This window comes from Nerophis lumbriciformis, linkage group LG01 (assembly GCF_033978685.3).
Source record: "Nerophis lumbriciformis linkage group LG01, RoL_Nlum_v2.1, whole genome shotgun sequence".
NCBI classification, from domain to species: Eukaryota; Metazoa; Chordata; class Actinopteri; order Syngnathiformes; family Syngnathidae; genus Nerophis; species Nerophis lumbriciformis.
The window spans coordinates 42620896-42643231 of record NC_084548.2 but is presented as its reverse complement, the minus strand read 5'-3'; the positions used below and the strand labels follow the sequence as shown (position 1 = coordinate 42643231).

The window sequence follows — 22336 nt, the reverse complement described above, 5'->3', positions numbered from 1 at the left end:
GCATACACAAACACACAGCTGTTTCGTGTTAATGAAGGTTTCGAGACTTGTGACTAAGAAAAGTTTCTGTCGCTGTGAGTGTGTTTGCATGTAACAAATGAGACATGTGGTGTGTGTACGCCCCAGCACAGCTGCAGCAATACTTTCTCCTCATCTCTCCATTCTGTTGGTTTTCCTTCTTACCATCCTTTCCACGTAACTATCACACAGTTTGGTGAAATTACTGAGAAAATGACTTATTAATCGAAAATGTTCATGTGCTTAAATGTGTAAAGGTCATGCTGAAGAAATTATTATAACAATACACTGTAGACTAAAGTGTGTGGCCACTTGATCACCACATGCACAGGGCATGGCAATAGAAGAATATAGTTGGTGCAACATTTGCAGTTATAACACTTTCCACCCTTCTGGACTTTCTTTAAAATGTTAGCATGTGTCTGTGGGGATTTATGTCTTTTCATCCATAAGCACATTTGTGAGGTCAGAAGTCATTGATGCTGTACCTGAAGGATATCCTGCTACTAACTATCTCTTTTGTAGTTCATTCCAAAAGTCTTAAAGGGGTCATATTGTGATTTTTTTTGGGATATTAAAAAATGTCAAACACTTCAATGTGGCGTACATAACAAGGTATGGTAGTGCTTTGGTCAAAATGTTACATAGATTTAGTTTTACAGACAATCTTCAAGCCACTTTCTGATGGTCCCTTCAAATTGCGCTGTTTTGGGGGTAGTCTTATTTTTGTGCCGAAGCCCTCCTCTAGGCTTAGCCTTCTTCAACTACTTTTCCACCCTGTCATCCATGTTGTAGTTTTTTGCGTTTCCATATCGAGTCTACTGACATTTATAAGTTATAACTGTACACTACTTTGTATAAGAAATGGCAACAGCGGAGGATATTAGCTAGCATTTGCATGTACGAGGCAGTCTACCCCACAACAAGAGGATAGAGAAAAATAAGAACGTATTGACTACAACTGAATAAAAATGACAGACTTACACAAAGCTCTTCGGGTATACCTCAACCATATATGGAGATATTTGCTGACGTAACTTTGGCAAAAAAATTACGGCACTAAAGTCTTGAATTCCAAACGGCTCGTTTGGAGTAAGAAGGCAAGATTGTTTTATAAATGTCTCCGCCATGCCTCCATGGTTTCATTTTAGACTTTCGGGACTTATGGGGATCCTAAATACACATTAACAGGTACCAACAGGTGAGAAAAGTTGGCTATGCGTAATAGGTCACCTTTAATAAACCTCTAAGCAGGAGGTTGTCTGTACTATAGGTATGATGAGCATTTGTGGAGTATGATGAGGCTTTGAATCTGTCCTCTATAGCAGTGGTCCCCAACCACCAGGCCGCGGCCCGGTACTGGTCCGTGGATCGATTGGTACCGGGCCGCAAAAGAAAAAAGAAAAATAAATAAATAAATAAATGTATTTTTTAATTTTTTTATTAAATCAACATAAAAAACACAAGATACACTTACAATTAGTGCACCAACCCAAAAAACCTCCCTCCCCCCCTCATTCACACTTATTCGCACAAAAGGGTTGTTTCTTTCTGTTATTAATACATCTGGTTCCTACATTATATATCAATATAGATCAAACTGTCTGCAGAGATACAGCCCGGACATGATTTTATTTTTTTATGACAAAAAAAAACCAAAAAAAAAAAAAAAAAACCATACCCCCCGGTCTGTGGGATACATTTTCAAGCGTTGACAAAAAGGTTGGGGACCACTGCTCTATAGTAAAAAACAGCACGGGGTCTTCAACAAATGTTGACACCCAAGTGTCAAGTAAAGTATGTTCTTTTGATCTTTTTTCCCCCCCGAGTCACATCGGCACCTGTGGAAGGTGCTTTCTTTTGTGGGGGTCGCTGATGTGATTAATTTGCATGTGATGAGGGTCATTATCTGACCCCTTTGCAAAGGTAATAAACTGCTCAAGTTTTATGTCTTTATTTCAGGCATTCAGGATTTAACAAATTCCAAAACAGATTTGTTTTGTTTGATACTTTAGTCTATTAAGTGCACCTTGCTCTGTATGCAACATTTTAAATGATTATGTGAACAATGTGTGTGTTTTTACCTAGGTCCAGTCCCACAGTGCTGTTCAACCTACTGGGAGGAAAGCTCCTGCCCGGCATGCTATGAGTGCTCCTAGACAGGGGAATTTGTAGCGTCAGGTCGCTGGTGGAAGACGGCTTCTGCCTCACCAGGGCGTTAGTGGGGTACAGGAACTGGGCATATGACACCGACTGAGGCACAAAGAGAGTGATGGAGGTTGTTGAGTTGGTTATTCTGACATTAGCAAGTGTGCAAGTGTTGTGTAGGGGTATTGAAATGGTTTCAAACTGAATGTATGCAATAATATATATTCTTAGTGCATATACATGTGTGTATGGGTGGGGGGGTATTATGGCAGAATTTGGCGCTACACTCTTGGTGTTGTGTTGATGTACCCTGCCATAGGTATCCAAGTGAAAACCCTCTAGTCCCATCTCCAAGGACGTGGAAATATTCCCGGATGAGTGTCTCCTCCTGGGGTGATTCAACATTGGGTCACTAGAGACAGAAAGCAAACAAAAAGATTCAACTGTGCACAGCAGAGTCAATCTTTTCAGCCTTCTTTTAAAAGGACACAAATAATCATTTCCTTTTAAACAAAAATGTTGATAAAAAACTAAAAAACATGTGAAACAGTATGTTTGCTGTTACTTTGTGTTAATATTACTTCAGTTTGAACTTGATGAGCATTACTGTTCTCATAACTGTCTCCTCTTCTTGTAGCTATTGTAATGATCACCTGGTCCCTCCTCAAAATAATATATGAGGCACTTTAAACGTTATCTTCTGTAGCTTTTAACCTACCTCCACCTTCAGAAATGTTAATAAATGACAATTAGGTGATTCATACTATGATGAATCATATCTAGGAGGCTTGCGCCAAAGGAGTCATTATAACAACCTCTGCAGTTTCAATCCAGCTTTGTGGGGTGTTTGCACTTTTCGAGCCACCAATGTTAAATGAGCAACATCTGTTCTCCTTGCATGACAAGTGGCCAAAAAACCTCCAAGATGGTCCTGCATTCTCATACTTCCTTTACACTGAAATTAGGCATTGACATGTTTCCCTGTATACTCACTTCTGGTGAAGGTGTGTGTGTGTGCGTGCGTGCGTGCGTGCGTGCGCGACTACCTGAGGTAAAAACTCTCTCCATAGGGCATAATAGAGAAGGCAGCACAGAGAGATCTTTTAGCACAGATCAGCACAATCCTGAAACAAACAAAATACACATTAGCAGTTTCTTTGCCGACCTTCATGTTGTGAATATTACAGGAACTGGAATTGTAAATGCTGCCATTTAAGCAAAACATAAATAAATAAAAAATGACGATACAGTATCTTAGGAGAGAGAAAAACAATGTATTAGTTTTCTCAAATTAAATAAGCAGGAAGGTTGTTTTTTTTTTTTTACTTAAATGAGGATAAATAAATACCATGTACAGTATTTTAGACATTTGTGTGTTGTGACATGTTTGCAAACTGTGATGAATGTTTACACCTCCTGAGAATTTATTCCACCAGGAATTAGAGTAGCTCTGAAGGCAAAACAACATTAACGAATGTGTGTTGTATCGTCTCTGGCGACTTTGTGTGGGTTGCCTGGTGAAAACATGTACTGTGGATCATGTTTATAATAGATAATCATTCACACCTTAACATTCGTCCTACAACATAATTCCATGGTAAAAATGTATAAAGATCATTTGGCTGAGTGACAACCACAGGAAAAGATTCATGTCCTGACAACATGAGCAATAGCTGGCACACACATACAGTATAAACACACGCACATGCACACGCACGTGCACACGCACATGCACACTTAGTTCCCATGATGCATGGGAAAGTGAGGAGCAGGCAGTCTGTGGGGAGTTGAGTGAAAACATGACTCGGATGGGGGGACTGTCCATCCATAAAGCCAACTCATTTTGTGACACTGGGGACATTTTTGGCCATAACAGTAAAGAATGACAGTCTACTTCTATTAAGTGAAGTTAATTATATTTATATAGCGCTATTTTCTAGAGACTCAAAGCGCTTTACATTAAACTTTACATAAACCCATTATCTAAGTCCTTAAACTACATTTAAACCAGTGTGGGGGACACTGGGAGCAGGAGGGTAAAGTGTCTTGCCCGAGGACACAACGGCATTGACTAGGAGGGCGGTAGCGAGGATTGAACCTGGAACCCTCAAGTTGCTGGGACGGCCGCTGTAACCACCGAGCCACGCCGCCCCTAAAAACATTAACTTTTATTGCTTAACGACGGTCTTTAAGGGGGACCGATGGTGATTTTCCTTTTGTTGCGGGGTAGACTCACAAATGCTGTTACAATGTTAGATACTCATGTTTAACAATGCAAAAGCGGCAACTAATAAGGTTCATGCGTTTAGGCGTGAGCTTGCACACAGTTTTGGAAGTCTCTGAACCGCTGAGTTTTGGAGTATTTAAAAAAAAAAAAAAGAAGTGATTTTTCTACATCACAATTGTTCCCCATCAACTCAATTTTATACAATTTTACAGCAGTTTATATTTAATAGATTGTAAGGATTCCTTTTGAGAAGCCCTGAAATATTGCAAACATTTAAGTAAAAGCAATTCTGGGCTCTTTCACGTAGCTTATATATATATAAGTATTATATTGTGTTATTTTATTATATGTTAAAATTTTCAAGGTGGCTGACATCATTGCTTTCTGAATGTTACAGAAAATATGAGAATGTTTGAGCTGCTGCGTGCTCTTCTTTACATATATATTATAAGTCTCCAATTAGTCAAGATATTTGCACAAAGTTTGGATTGTTGGCACAGAAATCTCTTCTGTCGTCTTCATGTCCGTCCATCTTTGCCGCGTTGTTGTTTGAATGAACCCCAGAACATTAAACTCTGCATGCTCCATTAATGAGCCCATGCTCCGAGTTTTGCAGGTGGAGGTTTGTTGAGCGTCTCCATTGCTGCAATAGTGAAAACAAAACAGGAGCGGCAAGACGCAAGGAAAGTAGGACAAAAACTGCATTTCCTGGCAAAAATTAGAAGTTTTGACAGGTATGCAGAGCAGACATTAGAAGATGAGAAAGGCGGGGCGTGGCCGCATGAGCACCGCAGTGAAATTAGCTGAGCAGACCGGAGAATAATTGTTCGTCAGATATCGAAACATATTTGCAGAGAATTATTGACAATGAGAGTAACTTTTTCTTAAATTAATTTATAAAAAAGGCTTCAATAAAAAGGGAACTTTTTTCATGCAGGGCAAAATGTCTGGTGCTTGAGCAGCAGTAATTACTATCTACTTAACTAATTATTATCATTTTTTAAATACTAAATACTGTTATATGTGTATATATTGTGTCTTTTGATGTTGTTCTGTTATTAAAAAAAAAAAAGAAGGCTAAAAACAAATATCAGGGCCAATTAACAGTGTACATTTTTAAAAGAAAAATTGATACTTTTGGAGAGGGGGGACATTGTTTTAATAGGTAATTTGGGAACACCTAAAAAAAAATCACTTGCAGACATACTCAGAAAAAGGGTTATATATGTGACTGTGGCGCAAAATTTAGACCAAAGCATATTCAATACATATCATGTAGCCCATAAGGGAGTGTGTTAAATGTAGATTGAAAGCATCAATAGTCCCCTTTAACAATAATGTTGGGGATGTTTTTCACCAAACTATATCGTCCCTATGAAGCAACATGATGCCTCCTTTAAGCTTGTATAGCAGAAGTGAGTTTCCAATTGATTACCCAAAGATTGTGTCACATTACAGTAGCTATAGTAAACTGACTGAGCATTTAAATTATTAATTCTGTATACAATAAGTAAATGCTGTGAACCATAATTTTTATAAAGTGTCGGTCTTAAACTAAATAGAAGCATTCACATGTCTTAATCAATCACAAAGAAACAATTTGACAACATTTGGCGACATCCAATTAATTTTTGGTGTGGGTCTGGTGGCCCATCTCCCGGTTGGGGAGGAGAACTTGCCCCAAGTACCTCGGAGTCTTGTTCACGAGAGAGGGAAGTGTGGATCGTGAGATCGACAGGCGAATCAATGCGGCGTCTGCAATAATGCAGACACTGTATCGATCCGTTGTAGTAAAGAAGAAGCTGAGCCGGAAGACAAAGCTCTCAATTTACCGGTCGGTCTCCCATCCTCACCTATGGTCATGAGCTTTGGGTTATGACCGAAAGGACAAGATCACAGGTCCCCGGTTGGCCTGGGAACGCCTGGGGATCACCCGGGAGGTGCTGGACAAAGTGGCTGGGAAGAGGCAAGTCTGGGCTTCTCTGTTTAGGCTGCTGCCCCCGGGACTCGATCTCGAATAAGTGGAAGAAGATGGATAGATCCATCCATCCATCTTGCCTCTCCCCATCTTGCCTCACCCCAGCCACTTCGTCCAGCTATTCCCAGGGGATCCCGAGGCGTTCCCAGGCCAGCCGGGAGACATAGTCTTCCCAACGTGTCCTGGGTCTTTCCTCGTGGCCTCCTACCGGTCGGACATACCCTAAACACCTCCCTAGGGAGGCGTTCGGGTGGCATCCTGACCAGATGCCCGAACCACCTCATCTGGCTCCTCTCGATGTGGAGGAGCAGCGGCTTTACTCTGAGCTCCTCCCGGATGACAGAGCTTCTCACCCTATCTCTAAGGGAGAGCCCCGCCACCCGGCAGAGGAAGCTCATTTCGGCCGCTTGTACCCGTGATCTTGTCCTTTCGGTCATAACCCAAAGCTCATGACCATAGGCCTGAAGCCGCACACCGCTTGGCCTGTCGGTACCTGTCCGCTGCCTCCAGAGTCCTATGAGCCAAAAGAACCCGATAGGACTCTTTCTTCAGCTTGACGGCATCCCTCACCACTGGTGTCCACCAACGGGTTCTAGGATTACCGCCACGACAGGCACCAACTACATTGCGGCCACAGCTCAAATCAGCCGCCGCGACAATAGAGGTGCGGAACATGGTCCACTCAGACTCGATGTCCAGCACCTCCCTCGTGACATGTTCAAAGTTCTTACGGGGGTGGGAATTGAAACTCTCTCTGACAGGAGAATCTGCTAGATGTGTCTGGTTTATTAAATTTAGCATAACACGTTGCACGTTTTAATGGCATACAGAGAATTTAATACACACATTTTAATCAGCTGCATGAACTGCATGACTAATTTCAAACAGTAATAAGACTTTTCACTGCTGATACATTATTGTTTTCACAAGTCTGTGCCACTTCCAATGTTTTTCGTCTGCATATTCTCTTCACTTTGTGACTACGGAATGACAGCTCACCAACAACAGTTCCTCTGCTCGTTGTAAGAGCTATTTTAGAACAATCAGCCTATAGTCTATAATTATCGAACAAGTAGTTCTGTTCCTCTGACTAGAGGTCTGATTTGTTCTCTCAACAAAGAAAGGACAAGAATAGAATACAGTAGAGAAAGAGTTAAGATGAACACAATGACACGAGTAGACAAACAACGGCTCAGATCTTCTGAAAATGACAAGAAGTTTAAAACAAAAAGAATACAGTATTAATATGTGGTCCTCATTGGAATATTGTCGGTATAGTTATTTAAGTCAAACAGGGAGAAGTTTATTTGCTTTACCCCACTTTGGTCTATAGTTGCTAATCACATTAGTGGGGTTTTCTTCGCTTTGTTCAATGTTCAGTCTGAGGAATTATTAGCAGAACAGCCTTTTGACTGCCTTTACTATCGACATATTTTAGATTATGATTAGAGCTGTCAACATTAACGCGCTAACACATGCGATTAATGAAAAATAACTATGGCGTTATCATAAATGAATGAAAATAAATTATAGTGTTTGCTTTGACTGTCGGAAGTCGGCGCACATTGCACAGGCAGTGATCACGTCACACGCCAGTGTGATGATAGAGCGGTGTGCTCTGCGCCCGATTTCGCTTAAAAAAACCTCTGACTAAACTTTAGAAAAACTGAGGTGATTAGTTAGTATTGCAGCAACAATTTTTTTTAATCATCGACGCACATAAAGTTTAAAATACCATCCTAAAGTGAAACATGAACCTGAGGATGGTGCCGCTACATGCTACATCGACAGCAAACCGAGAACAACAAACTATGCTGGCTGAGTTTACCACAGATAAGTTAAACAATGCCTTTTCTAAATGGAAAGCCACCGCATGTAGGCTACTTAGCATCTGTAAAGACTAAGTCCTGCAAAATGTCGTTCATATCGCCAACTACCGTCGTAGCACTGTCATCTGAAAAGGTAAATAAGCTTGTTCGTTTTTAAGCAAATGGTTAAACTAAGGAAGAGTAAATGCAGATGTATATGGTGCACTATGTAAAGATGTTTATGGGTGTGTTTACTACATTATCTATTAACATACTGTACATCTGTACCTTGTTTACTATATTAATGCAAAGACTTTCAAAATGTGCACTTAATTCTTACTTTACTTATTGTCACCAAGTTTTCAGCAAATCAATGAATTGCAGTTCAGTAAAACATTATAAAAACTTTCCTGTATGATGTTCTAACTACAAAATTGGATTTGTTTCCTAAGTAAATTGTATTTATGCAAGCGAATAAGTGTGTATAAAAACAATTATTCTAAAAATAAAAAATACAACCTCAGAGGAAAATCTAATTTAAAACATTATATGCACTAAAACTTAAAACCTTTAGTATCAGTATGTGGAATTGAATTATGGAATGGATTAAGCAAAGTCAAACAATGTACTAACATAATTCAGTTTAAGAGGTTGTTCAAACTAGTGTTTACAAAGTACAAGGAAGAAGAATCTTGATAAACATCTTAAACTTTGTTGAAAATGAGATATTCATCTCATTATGTGAATCATGACTGTCTTAACTATTAAGAGAAAGGTTGTATTTCGAATTTATGGATGTAAATTGTGTTACAAGATGAGAACAGGAAGTGAAAAAAGGTGTTAGTGATTGCTATGAATTGGAAAAATGGTAGGAATAAATAAGTTTTGTTTCTTTGTACTTCTTTTTGGACAAGTTGTAAAGAGAAATGAGAATATGTAAATTATATCATGCATCACATTGTATCTGTATACATGTTTGAAATAAACTTAACCATAACCAATATTAACATGTGATTAACCATGATTAATCACAGTTCAAAATTGTGATTACTCTGCAGTATTGAGTTAGTTACTGAAAACCAGTAACTAGTTACAGTTACTAGTTACTTTATTTCAAAAGTAACTCAGTTACTGACTCAGTTACTTACACCAAAAAGTAATGCGTTACTGTGAAAACTATTTAGTTACTTCTTTTTTTCTTCTTTTTTTTTTTAAAGCTCCCATATTAGCCTTCATTTCAGTACTGTTATTCCACTGGAGAATAATACAATCTGTTGATCAACTTGACATGCATTTTTATTTTCCTTTTAACATAATTAATGAAAAACAGTGCAACATAAAAAGGCATCTCTCCTTTCTTTAAACTTGGACCAATGACCATTAATAAAAAACAACTTAAAGTGCAACATAAGAAGGCACATCATCTTCCTTGAAACATAGGTAGTGAAATAAAGCCTGACATCTGGAGTGATGCTGCTGTCTTCTACACTTGGAGCCATGGATTGTAGAATCCTTGTTTTCAGTGGCAGGATCATTGACACAGATGGTGAAGTTTCAGTGCTCAGTAGAGATGTAACAGTTTTGAGGGGTTTAAGCACCTGGAGGACCTCCTCTGCCACTCTCACATCGTCATCAGAGAGGGTGAAGATGTCTTTGACATTTGTTTTCAGGGTCTTGTGGGTCAATGCAGAGTATGTAGCTGCCTGCTGCTCCAACACATCATAAGTGGAGTTCCACCTCGTTGGGACATCATGTATGAGCTTTATGAGTAGTCAGCTTTAGCATTTATTGCTTTGTCTTAAACACATGAGCAGCTGTTGTGCTTGGGTAGAAGTAGAAAACCTTCTTTCTGATCCTCCCAAGGAGGCGCTCCATCCTATTGACTGAGATGTGATGCCAAATTCACTACATGTGCAAAGCACCTATTTGTGGTCCCAGTCCTGCCTCATTCACTGCATTTATTTGATTTTTGGCATTATCACGTGTGACTGGGATATCTTTATCTTCCATTCCTCCACTGCTTGTGTCAGTACCTGCGCAAGGTGACTCTCGTAGAGAGGGCGTGTCTTCTCATCTCCCAGTCTGCTGTGATGAAGTGAGCGCTTATAGTTCCCCTGGACGTGCACCAGTCTGTCGTGAGCGCAACAGATGATGCTCGGGATAGTTCATCCACAACTTTTTTCTTCTCCTGCTCATAAAGATCTGGCACGATCTTATCGCTGAAGTGGGTGAGCGACGGGATGTCGTAACGTGGCTCAAGCACGTTCAGCATGTATTTAAAACCCTCGTTTTGCACAACAGAGTCTGCACCTATGAACACACCGATTAAATGGCGCAGGGCGTTCAAGCTCCTCCGTTACTCCGCTCGCCATGACCACGCTGTGTGTGGAATGAACGTGCGAACAACTTTTTTTTTTGTTTCATATATCAAACCGCGGATCACGTGTGTCCCTCCCCTCCCCACACCCACACACGGCTCTTTTCTACTCTCCGGCTTGTGACAGAGAAAGATTCAGAAGAACGACACCGCAGCGCTTCTGTTTCTAGCCGATACTACATAAAAAATAACGTAAAATAACGCAGTAACGCATCATGTAGTAACGGTAACTGAGTTACTGAATATAAAAAATAACGCGTTAGATTACTAGTTACCGCCGAAACTAACGGCGTTACAGTAACGCATTACTTTGTAACGTATTAGTCCCAACACTGTTAATCTGATTATAATTATAATCACTTGACAGCCTTAATTATGATATTAGTTTATTTTGATGTTCATTCATGTACAAATTAGTACTCTTTAGCTTCTCTCCATGTTTTAGAAGTGCGGTTTGGAATTTCCTGTTTGCGAACTTCACGAATATGACTGTTGTGGGGTTGTTGTTCCTTCCATACAGAATGTTAGTATCAACATATGCGTGTTGTCTCGGAGTGTATTTGTGATAACAATTACACAGCTGTTTTTAAATAAGCTGCGATTGCAATGCTTTAAGTCTGCAAATTAATTTCATACCAAATTGAAAAGAGAAGTTTGCCAGTACAAATTGCGATTAAGCCATATTTTCGAGGGTAATCGCAATTATGCTGTTATATGGATGCACACACGCGCGCAAACAAAAACACAGTCACACACCCACAAACACACACACTTTTTTTTGCCACATGACAGAGCGTTGATTGTGACGTAACAACAGCCTTTTGTACCATTATAACACTTCAGTTTGCATTGATTGAAGCAAGCTACAACAGACATAACAACACATAACTTCAACTACTTCAACTTTAACATCCCCCCACCCCCCCGCATCAGATCCTGACAATAATGCAATATGAAGTATAAACGATAAACCGTTAAATATTAAGAGTGTGTGAAAGTTCGACTCCTACCTTGTTTACTTCCCTGACAACCTCTCTAAGGTTTTGTAATCAATCAGAAATATCAAGCAGCTAAAATGCGCCAAACATGCGTAAGTGTGACGAGTGTGTTTTTCATATCACACATTGTACACTGTAATGGATTTACATATGTGTAATTTTAAATCATATATAGGTGTTTTATAATGTCACAATGTTCAAAGAGCAGGAGGTGTCTTATGTGCGACCGTGTGTTGACTTTATTTTTTGTTAAAAGGGAACATTATCACCAGACCTATGTAAGCGTCAATATATACCTTGATGTTGCAGAAAAAAGACCATATATTTTTTTAACCGATTTCAGAACTCTAAATGGGTGAATTTTGGCAAATTAAACGCCTTTCTATTATTCGCTCTCGGAGCGATGACGTCACAACGTGGCGTCACATCGGGAAGCAATCCGCCATTTTCTCAAACACATTACAAACACCGAGTCAAATCAGCTCTGTTATTTTCCGTTTTTTCGACTGTTTTCCGTACCTTGGAGACATCATGCCTCGTCGGTGTGTTGTCGGAGGGTGTAACAACACGAACAGGGACGGATTCAAGTTGCACCAGTGGCCCAAAGATGCGAAAGTGGCAAGAAATTGGACGTTTGTTCCGCACACTTTACCGACGAAAGCTATGCTACGACAGAGATGGCAAGAATGTGTGGATATCCTGCGACACTCAAAGCAGATGCATTTCCAACGATAAAGTCAAAGAAATCTGCCGCCAGACCCCCATTGAATCTGCCGGAGTGTGTGAGCAATTCAGGGACAAAAGACCTCGGTAGAACGGCAAGCAATGGCGGCAGTTTGTTCACGCAGACAAGCGAGCTAAACCCCCTGGATGTCTTGGCTCACACCGTCCCTTATGCCACCGAAGATGATCAAGAGAAGAATATCGACCCTAGCTTCCCTGGCCTGCTGACATCAACTCCAAAACTGGACAGATCAGCTTTCAGGAAAAGATAGCGGATGAGGATATGTCTACAGAATATATTAATTGATGAAAATTGGGCTGTCTGCACTCTCAAAGTGCATGTTGTTGCCAAATGTATTTCATATGCTGTAAACCTAGTTCATAGTTGTTAGTTTCCTTTAATGCCAAACAAACACATACCAATCGTTGGTTAGAAGGTGATCGCCGAATTCGTCCTCGCTTTCTCCCGTGTCGCTGGCTGTCGTGTCGTTTTCGCCGGTTTCGCTTGCATACGGTTCAAACCGATATGGCTCAATAGCTTCAGTTTCTTCTTCAATTTCGTTTTCGCTACCTGCCTCCACACTACAACCATCCGTTTCAATACATGCGTAATCTGTTGAATCGCTTAAGCCGCTGAAATCCGAGTCTGAATCCGAGCTAATGTAGCTATAGCTTGCTGTTCTATGCGCCATGTTTGTTTGTGTTGGCATCACTATGTGACGTCACAGGAAAATGGACGGGTGTATATAACGATGGTTAAAATCAGGCACATTGAAGCTTTTTTTAGGGATATTGCGTGACGGGTAAAATTTTGAAAAAAACTTCGAAAAATAAAATAAGCCACTGGGAACTGATTTTTAATGGTTTTAACCCTTCTGAAATTGTGATAATGTTCCCCTTTAAAAGTAATTTACACCATGAGTAGGGAAAGTTGTTTGGATTGGGTCATATAAATTGATGCTGTGCTCTAGTCACTTTGAAATTAAATTTGTGGTCATTCACCATTGAGTACAAGAGTGCAGCAATATTACTCAAATTCAGTCAACAGGCGACTAAATTTAGACAAAATCACGCCGTGTGTCAATCTTCTTGTAAAACTTGTGATGTCTCGCGGGCCACACTGAAGACTCCGGCGAGCGGCATTTGTAGTTTCTGTAATTTGAACACCCCTGGTCTAGGCAAATATTGGGCAATTATATTTTGACACATAGGCACATGGGTTTAAACAAATTGACTGAGAGTTGGACTATATATATATATATATATATATATATATATATATATATATATACACACACATATATATATATATATATACATACATACATACATACATACATAGACACAATATTTAAAGTTTTGAAATTAAGCAAACACACATCAAACCCTTTACTGCCAGTTTGCAGCAGGCAGTAAAGGGTAAAAACACTTAATGTCCAATCAAATATTACTTTTCTGCAAATTTAGTCATCAAAAGGTTGCTTCTGTGTCCCTGCACTGTACGCAGACCCCATCCACTCTGCTTTGTAACATTGATTTTTCCCGCTGTTAAGTAATCCCTATAATTACCGTAATGACCTGTAACTCACCTAAAAGCGCAGACGCTCTCGCCTCAGAAACCATTGGGATAATGTCATTAATATATGATTTACAGTCATTTACATTGAAAATCCTATTTCCCGCTGCAGCTTCAATGATAAAGGTTTGAAAAAATTATTTCAAAATGTGGGTTGGGCTGGTTTTCTCCAGATCTTGTCTAGGTTTTAATCTATTCCAGTTGTTCATCTATTTCAATCAACAACAACACACTTGTATGCTGACACAAATGTAGCAAATGAACAACATTAAGTACATTATTGTCTTGACCGTTTTAGGTTGATTGTAATATTTGAGGCAGCCTTAGGTAGCGTGTGTGTGTGTGTGTGTGTCTGTGTGTGCGTGTGCGTGTGTGTGTGTGTGTGTGTGTGTGTGTGTGTGTGTGTCTCACCTGCTACCCCTTGTGTCGTACTGTTTCATGTTTTTGATGAAGTGGATCTTCTTGGTGTGTCGAGGCTTAGGAGACCCGCCTGACAGATTACGAGTCCTACAGTAAAATAAATGAACAAAGTTTCAGAATCCAGACCAATTATGAAAATAATTAAGTGCATAGCAAAAATCAACATACAATCAACATGCACATTTTCACTACACTTAATCACCTGACATCATGGTCATTCAAACAAAAATTTTTTTATGTTTTTTTGTATTGCAAATTAATGAAATAATGCAAACGCAACATTGCTGTGTCATTCTTGTCTATGACTAAAAGTGACTGTCTGCTGAAGGTCAACGTGTCACATTTCATCAGGGCGTTAACCTTAAAGATTAAAACAGAACTCAACACAAAATCAGGCCAAAGAGATTGGCTCAATGACATCACAGCCATTATATAACATTCGTGACATCAGCACAACACACAGACACACATACACACACATATGCACTGCATCTGTCACCGTTTTCTATAGCTGGCCAAGAGATTCCGCACCGCATGGCTTTTAAATAACAGTTACTCCTACTGCTAACTTTCTCAGCAGTCACTTCTCTCTTTGAGATATCTAAAACTCTATTTAAGAGGATTCTATCTTTAGCGTTTACTATAACCCTTGTCCATGATGGAATTTTCTCAGACATACTATTTCCACGGAAATCCTCATTCCACAGGATGCTCAGGAATGTTCCACTTAGGTCACTATATAAATTCAAAAAAACATTTATTTTTCTAAGAACGCAAATCATTAGCCCATGCATGAGTGTTTTCATTATACAACTGCAAAATATAATTTACTGTCAGTCAATAATGTTACAAAAGAAAGTAACCAGATCCATCCATCCATCCATCCATTTTCTACTGCTTATTCCCTTTGGGGTCGCGGGGGCCGCTGGAGCCAATCTCAGCTAAAATCGGGCGGAAGGCGGGGTACACCCTGGACAAGTCGCCACCTCATCGCAGGGCCAACACAGATAGACAGACAACATTCACACTCACATTCACACACTAGGGCCAATTTAGTGTTGCCAATCAACCTATCCCCAGATGCATGTCTTTGGAGGTGGGAGTAAGCCGGAGTACCCGTAGGGAACCCACGCAGTCACGGGGAGGACATGCAAACTCCACACAGAAAGATCCAGAGCCCGGGATTGAACTCAGGACTACTTAGGACCTTCGTATTGTGAGGCAGACGCACTAACTCCTCTTCCACCGTGCTGCCAGATATTAACAGTAAATTAGCAAGTAGATTAATAATAGTTTTGATGAAATAATACAACTGGAAATGACCCAATGTTATCGCATTCATCAGCAGCTAAATTAGGAGACTTAGTAACCTGTTTTGAAATGGTTGTACAGTATTATCATTTATCGTTATCGCAGGAGCCTGCAATATATATAGCAATAAAGATTTTAGATCATATCCCTCATTCCTAGTGAGCTACTATCAATTAAATTCAATACCACATTAAGCTTCAACAACCCAGTGTCAAGAACGCAGTCGTACATTCTCTGCTACAGTTACCAGATTACAAGTAATACAAAATCTACTGTCTACTATCTACTACACATCTCCTGTGTGTGTGACACTGTGTGTCAACTATAAGCCCTGTAGCTGCTGACAGAAGCACATTGTATATATGTTATATAATTTCATAGTTGGTTAGAGTAATAAATAAATACAATGTATAAATATAAGTTCATATTTACATTTAATGTGATTAAAAATGTATTTTCTTTGGTAATTTCATGCAAGTATAAGTTAACTTTATTTTTGTTACAAAACTCATGTAAATTGGAGAGGAACATATTTTTTGTTCCGGTTTGGTCACATTGTTGGGGGGACAATTAATATGTGACGGAAAAAAGGGAAGCAGCATGAGACAGCAAATGGAAGAGATTAATGGAGTCTCGGCTTGGAAAGAAACTTTATTCCCTCTGAGTTTGTGAGGCCAATGAGGTATGATTCTTTTTGATATGTATGTGAAATCAATGTGTTTTATGTTATTGGATGTCAGACTAATTGTAAGTTCTGTTTTTTCTTATTTATTAGTTCTGACGGCATTATTTTGGCATTGTGTTGGCATCGTTGTGACGAGGAGAAGGCGTGGCTGAAAATAAATGTCTGTTTGAGAAAAACGAACAACTTGAGCCTTGATTAAGACCTCGGAAGGAGTAACAGTCAGAACTCAGCCTACATCGCGCTGAAGAGAAAGAGAGACGAGAGGGAGCCTGTAGCAGCAGCGGAGCCGTTAACGAGCAGCTGTTTGATGAGTGACATCGCTCTCAATCTTCAAAGGAAAGAAGCCGCATGCACGGAAATCCAGAAGCAATCAGGGTCCAACGGTGCAGCGTGGTTAACTCAACACCAAGTAACACATTTAAAACAAGTTAAATGTGAATGTTGGTTTAACCTGCTAACTTGAAAAGGGACTTTCTAAATGCTAAAAGGGATATCCTGCTGTGGTGCGAAGTAATTATTTAAGTTAAGAAAGTGCTTGTATGATACAAGGTGATTATCATTGCAAAGCTTATCTTAAATTAATTGCTTGTTTTGGTTTTGGCAATTTAAAAGAGCACATCAAGGTATTTAAAAGGCACATTTATAATACATTTTTTGATATTGAAATGTATGTGTGTTTTATAACAAGTGGAAGAAGATAAACTTTAACTAAAAATACTGTCATAATACACAAACTTTATTTTTGAAAGAAAAAGCAAACCCAAACATATCTAAGTTGACAGTTAGCCTACATTTACATTTTTATTCAACTACAGTTAATACATTTTCATCCAAACTTTCAAGTTGGCTAATATTCAAACCAAATTAAGCTAAAACACAAAATCAATAGGCTAACAACATGTCTGACCAAGAACACATTGACACTCGACACGCTGTGGTGTTGCTGCAAGAAGATCCTGGAGAAGTTGCGATCCCAAATCCCCATGAGCCGAGCACAAGTCAAGCAGTGAAAGAAGAGGGCTTAAGGAAAAGTACAAGACCCAGAAAGCTCACTGAGAAAGGCCAAGCGTTTCATGAGGAAATGGTGAGCAAGCTTCAAGCTCGATTCAACGCCAGTTATGAAAAATGGAAATCTACTGCCAAACAAGCAAAAAGAGCACTTGACGCATCTGATATAGCAAGCTTGCACGATCACATTGCTCGTATACAAGAAACTTCTGGTGAAGTCATGCAAGCATATGAAGAACTACGTAGTCATGAAACTCCTGATGGAAACACTCGCCGCAGAGTTGACACATGTGATGCAGTTTCTCAGAAGGTTTTCCAACAAGCACAAGAGAATCTTGCAGCAGAAGAAGATGAGCGAGATCAAGACAAGAGGTCATTTCACTGGAGTGAAACTCGCTCAGCGTTTATTTTAGCATCGTTGCAAAGATCCAAAAACTCAAGTAGTCGACGTTCAAGTCAGCTGTCTGCAAAAAGGCAAGACGCAGCAGCAGAAGTAGCTGCAGCTGAAGCCACTCTGTTGGTCTTAGAAGAAATGGAACGTGGCAAAAGTGAACTCGAAATGCTTGAGAAAGAAATGGAACGAAAGAAGAGGGAACTTGAACGCTTGGAAACGGTAAAGCAAATGAATGCTGCAAAAGCGCGACTGGAAGTGTATGAACAAGAAGGCAACTCAGATGAGGAATTGTCAGATCTTCTGCATGGAAGGAGCACACCAAGAAAGCTACCATCCAAGCCAGTAAGACATTCTGAAGTGAAAATTTAATCTTCAGGTTGCAATCCATATGCACAACCAGTCATACCAAAAGACACCACACGAGGGCAACCTGCAAGCAATAAAACACCAGAAAATGGCATAACAACACTGGCTACAGCCTTGGCAGAGTCCATCAACATTAGCCGTCTACCGGTTCCAGAGCCCGCAGTTTTCAATGGAGATCCCATCAAGTATAAGGACTGGAAAATGTATTTTCAATTACTGATTGAAAGAAAGACCATCCCAGTGGCTGAAAAGATCTACTACCTCCGAAAGTATGTTGGCGGTCCTGTGAGAAAGGCAGTTGAAAGCTACTTTCTGCTCGGAACAGAAATGGCATACCGTACAGCTTGGAACACTCTGGAAGAAAGATATGGTAGTCCATTTGTAATCGCCAAAGCTTTCAGAGATAAGCTCTCAGCATGGCCAAGAATTGGAACCAAGGATAATGTGGAACTAAGAGAGTTCTCAGACTTTCTCAAAGGTTGCGAAGTGGCAATGCTACAGATAAAGAGTCTTCAAATTTTAAATGACTGCTATGAGAACCAGAGAATGCTCAGCAAGCTTCCTGATTGGCTTACGGCAAGATGGAATCGTAAAGTAGTTGAGATTGAAGATCAGTGTGGTTCATTTCCTACATTCAGCCATTTTGTCAACTTTGTAGAAAAGGAAGCCAGGATCGCGTGCAACCCAGTGACATCTCTAAGTGCTCTCAAGGCAAACGATTCAGAGAAAGAGAAAGCGAAAACTCCAATGACTCGGAATGTTGGAGCAAGGACATTGATAAGCAGTACGGAGGAGAAAACCGATACACTGAAGTGTGAATTCTGTGAAAGGTCAAATCACAACATTCTGACATGTCGAAAGTTCATGGAGAAGGAGAACGCTGCAAAGGTGCAATTTGTAAAGGACAAGGGATTGTGTTTTGGTTGTCTTAAATCTGGACACATCTCAAAGAAATGCGAAAAGAGAAGTATCTGCAACACATGTAAGGGGAAACACCCAACATGCTTACATGAAGAACGAGACAAAGAGTCAAGAAAGAATAAGAACATCCAAAGAGAAACAAAGGGGACAAGTGAGTCAAAGGAAACCAAACAAACTAAGGAACCAAGTCAAGAAACACCAAATGAGGCTATCTCAAACCGTGTTATCCAAAGTAACAATACTGACCTCACATCCACAATTGTTCCAGTGTGGTTGTCCACAACAAATAATCCAGAAAAAGAACTATTGCTTTACGCTCTTTTAGGCAGTCAGAGTGACACAACATTTGTTCTGCAAGAAAAAGCAGATGTTTTGGACACAGACAAGAAAGATGTGCAGTTAAAGCTCTCCACACTGTCATCCAAAGACACAGTCGTTCCTAGTCAAAAGCTGACAGATCTACAAGTCAGAGGCTTCTACTCGTCAAAGAGAATCCCACTTCCCATGACATATACAAGAGAGTTTATCCCTGCCAATCTAAGTCACATTCCCACTCCGAACGCAGCAAGAGCATGGCCTCACTTAGAGCACCTCGCTGATGAGATCGCCACTCTAATTGAATGCGATGTTGGTCTGCTAATAGGTTACAACTGTTCACAAGCTCTGGTACCCAGAGAAGTCGTGTCAGGAAGAGACAATGAGCCCTTTGCGCAGAAAACAGATCTTGGCTGGACCATAGTTGGAGGACTTGATCCATGTGTTGACTATGGAGATGCAATTGGATGCAGCCACAGGATTGTTGTCAAGGAAGTGACACCCAATTCACCATCTGATCAGTTGTTGAAGGAAGTGCACTACATTTGTCGCACCCAAGTCAAAGAAGTGATTACACCATTGGATGTGATTAAAGTGCTTGAGTCTGATTTCAACGAAAGAAAAGTGGAAGACTCTCATTTCTCCCAAGAAGACTTGCGGTTCATTTCAATAATGGAAAGAGTAGTGAAAATGCAAGAAGATGGTCATTGTGAACTACCTTTGCCTTTCAAAAAAGACAGACCAAACTTACAGAACAACAAGAAATGTGCAGAACATCGACTCAAGTGTTTGAAGAAAAGATTTGAAAGAGACAAACCGTATCACAAAGACTACATGAAGTTCATGAATGAAACAATAGAGCACGGAGATGCAGAAAAGGTGCCTCCTGAAGAACTGGACAAAGGTCCTGCCTGGTACATTCCACATCATGGGGTGTACCATCCCCAAAAGCCCGGAAAAATAAGAGTGGTCTTTCGATTGTTCGGTGAAGTATGAAGGAGTCTTGTTGAATGATTACCTTTTGACCGGACCAGAATTGACCAACAAGCTGGTGGGGGTCTTGTGCAAATTTTGGAATGGCCCAGGAGCAATCCATTGCTCTATTGTATTCGCGAAGTCCAGAGTAGCATCTACCAAAGTCACTACAGTACCAAGGTTGGAGCTGTCTGCAGCAGTCGTTGCAGTGCGTACAAGTGACATGCTCAATGCAGAGTTGGAGCTGAATGTTGAAGAATTCTTCTGGACAGATTCACAAGTCGTCTTGGGATATGTCAACAATGAGGCAAGACGCTTTCATGTGTTCGTAGCGAACCGCATCCAACGTATCAGAGAGAATACCATCCCCACACAGTGGAAGTATGTTGCATCGGAGGACAATCCTGCAGACCATGCATTGCGTGGACTCAAGGCCAAAGATCTAATCGCCTCAAACTGGTTCAGTGGGCCAAGTCTTCTATGGCAAGAAGAGCTACCCAGTGGAGAGTGCAAGGTGGGAGAACTTGACGCAAGAGACTCAGAAGTACGCAAAGCTGTCATACACCGCACACTCAAGGTGGTTTCTCTGGAAGAACGTTTTGAGAAGTTCTTCAGCTGGTCGAGATTTGTCAAAGCTATTGCAAAGCTCACCAGATTTGTGAAGGAAGACCTATACCTACGCAAGAGATGGCGTAGAGTGCAATATCTCGCCAATGAGTTCTGGCGCAGATGGAGAAAGGAATACTTGTTGAACCTACAGCAAAGACAGAAATGGCAGAAGACAAGAAGGAATGCCAAAGTCAATGATAAAGTGCTCATACAAGATGACACAGCACCCAGAAACGATTGGAAACTCGCTAAGGTCACTGCAGTGTATCCAAGTGAAGATGGATGTGTGCGCAAAGTGCAGCTTCTAATCAGTGACTCTACATTAGTTGACCATGGCACACGACTCAACAAGCAGACACACTTGGACAGACCTATCCACAAGACAGTTACACTGTTTGAAGCAGAATAGACCCACACTAGTCTGAAAAGGGAAAACACATTAGATTTGGTGGGAGTGTAGCTGCTGACAGAAGCACATTGTATATATGTTATATAATTTCATAGTTGGTTAGAGTAAATAAATACAATGTATAAATATAAGTTCATATTTACATTTAATGTGATTAAAAATGTATTTCCTTTGGTAATTTCATGCAAGTATAAGTTAACTTTATTTTTGTTACAAAACTCATGTAAATTGGAGAGGAACATATTTTTTGTTCCGGTTTGGTCACATTGTTGGGGGGACAATTAATATGTGACGGAAAAAAGGGAAGCAGCATGAGACAGCAAATGGAAGAGATTAATGGAGTCTCGGCTTGGAAAGAAACTTTATTCCCTCTGAGTTTGTGAGGCCAAGGAGGTATGATTCTTTTTGATATGTATGTGAAATCAATGTGTTTTATGTTATTGGATGTCAGACTAATTGTAAGTTCTGTTTTTTCTTATTTATTAGTTCTGACGGCATTATTTTGGCATTGTGTTGGCATCGTTGTGACGAGGAGAAGGCGTGGCTGAAAATAAATGTCTGTTTGAGAAAAACGAACAACTTGAGCCTTGATTAAGACCTCGGAGTGAGTAACAAGGCCCTTTTTTCCCCTACAGAAACATTTTCAGCATCCTTCTCATTTACCTGGGTGAATAAAGTTCCCCCTGTGTTTCCACCAAAAACTACCAGGGACGATTTAGTTCTTCAGGAATCTTTCAGCGTTTCTCCTAGCAAGGTGGGACTTTTCGAAGCTACCCTGAACCTTTTCGGGGGCGGGCTATGCTGTCAAACGCTGATTGGTTGAACACCGTTGGGGGTGTTCTTAAAACTTATTGTTCAAACAGACGACCGCCATTGCGGAGTATGGGAGGACAACTTGTTTATGTGTTATTTCTTGTGTATTTCTATTACAACAAACTTGACGAGCGAGAGATAGAAAAATGAAAAGGTATTTCAACATGCACCAACTATTGTGAGGTATCTGTGTGGTGAAAAACGCTGATAAGTGGAACTATCTTACAGTGTTTTTATTTAGTTGTAGTCTTTAAACT

At 40.2% G+C, this 22336-nt stretch overlaps 2 protein-coding genes across 2 annotated transcripts in view; one reads left to right on the top strand and one right to left on the bottom strand.

Annotated features, from left to right (window-relative positions):
• cables2b (Cdk5 and Abl enzyme substrate 2b) overlaps positions 1-22336 on the bottom strand; it is a 63753-nt gene that overhangs the window by 18865 nt on the left and 22552 nt on the right. The window contains exons 2-5 of the mRNA XM_061982300.1: positions 14265-14360; positions 3213-3290; positions 2476-2578; positions 2103-2271 (exon numbers count right to left, since the gene is read on the bottom strand). Coding sequence (XP_061838284.1) covers positions 2103-2271; positions 2476-2578; positions 3213-3290; positions 14265-14360 — 446 coding nt within the window. The remainder of the gene's footprint in view (positions 1-2102; positions 2272-2475; positions 2579-3212; positions 3291-14264; positions 14361-22336) is intronic.
• Positions 16005-22160, top strand: LOC140678954 (uncharacterized). The gene is made up of 2 exons (XM_072913527.1): positions 16005-16266; positions 16360-22160. Exon 2 carries the CDS (start codon positions 18239-18241, stop codon positions 20267-20269), a length of 2031 nt encoding a protein of 676 aa, XP_072769628.1. The 5' UTR covers positions 16005-16266; positions 16360-18238; the 3' UTR covers positions 20270-22160.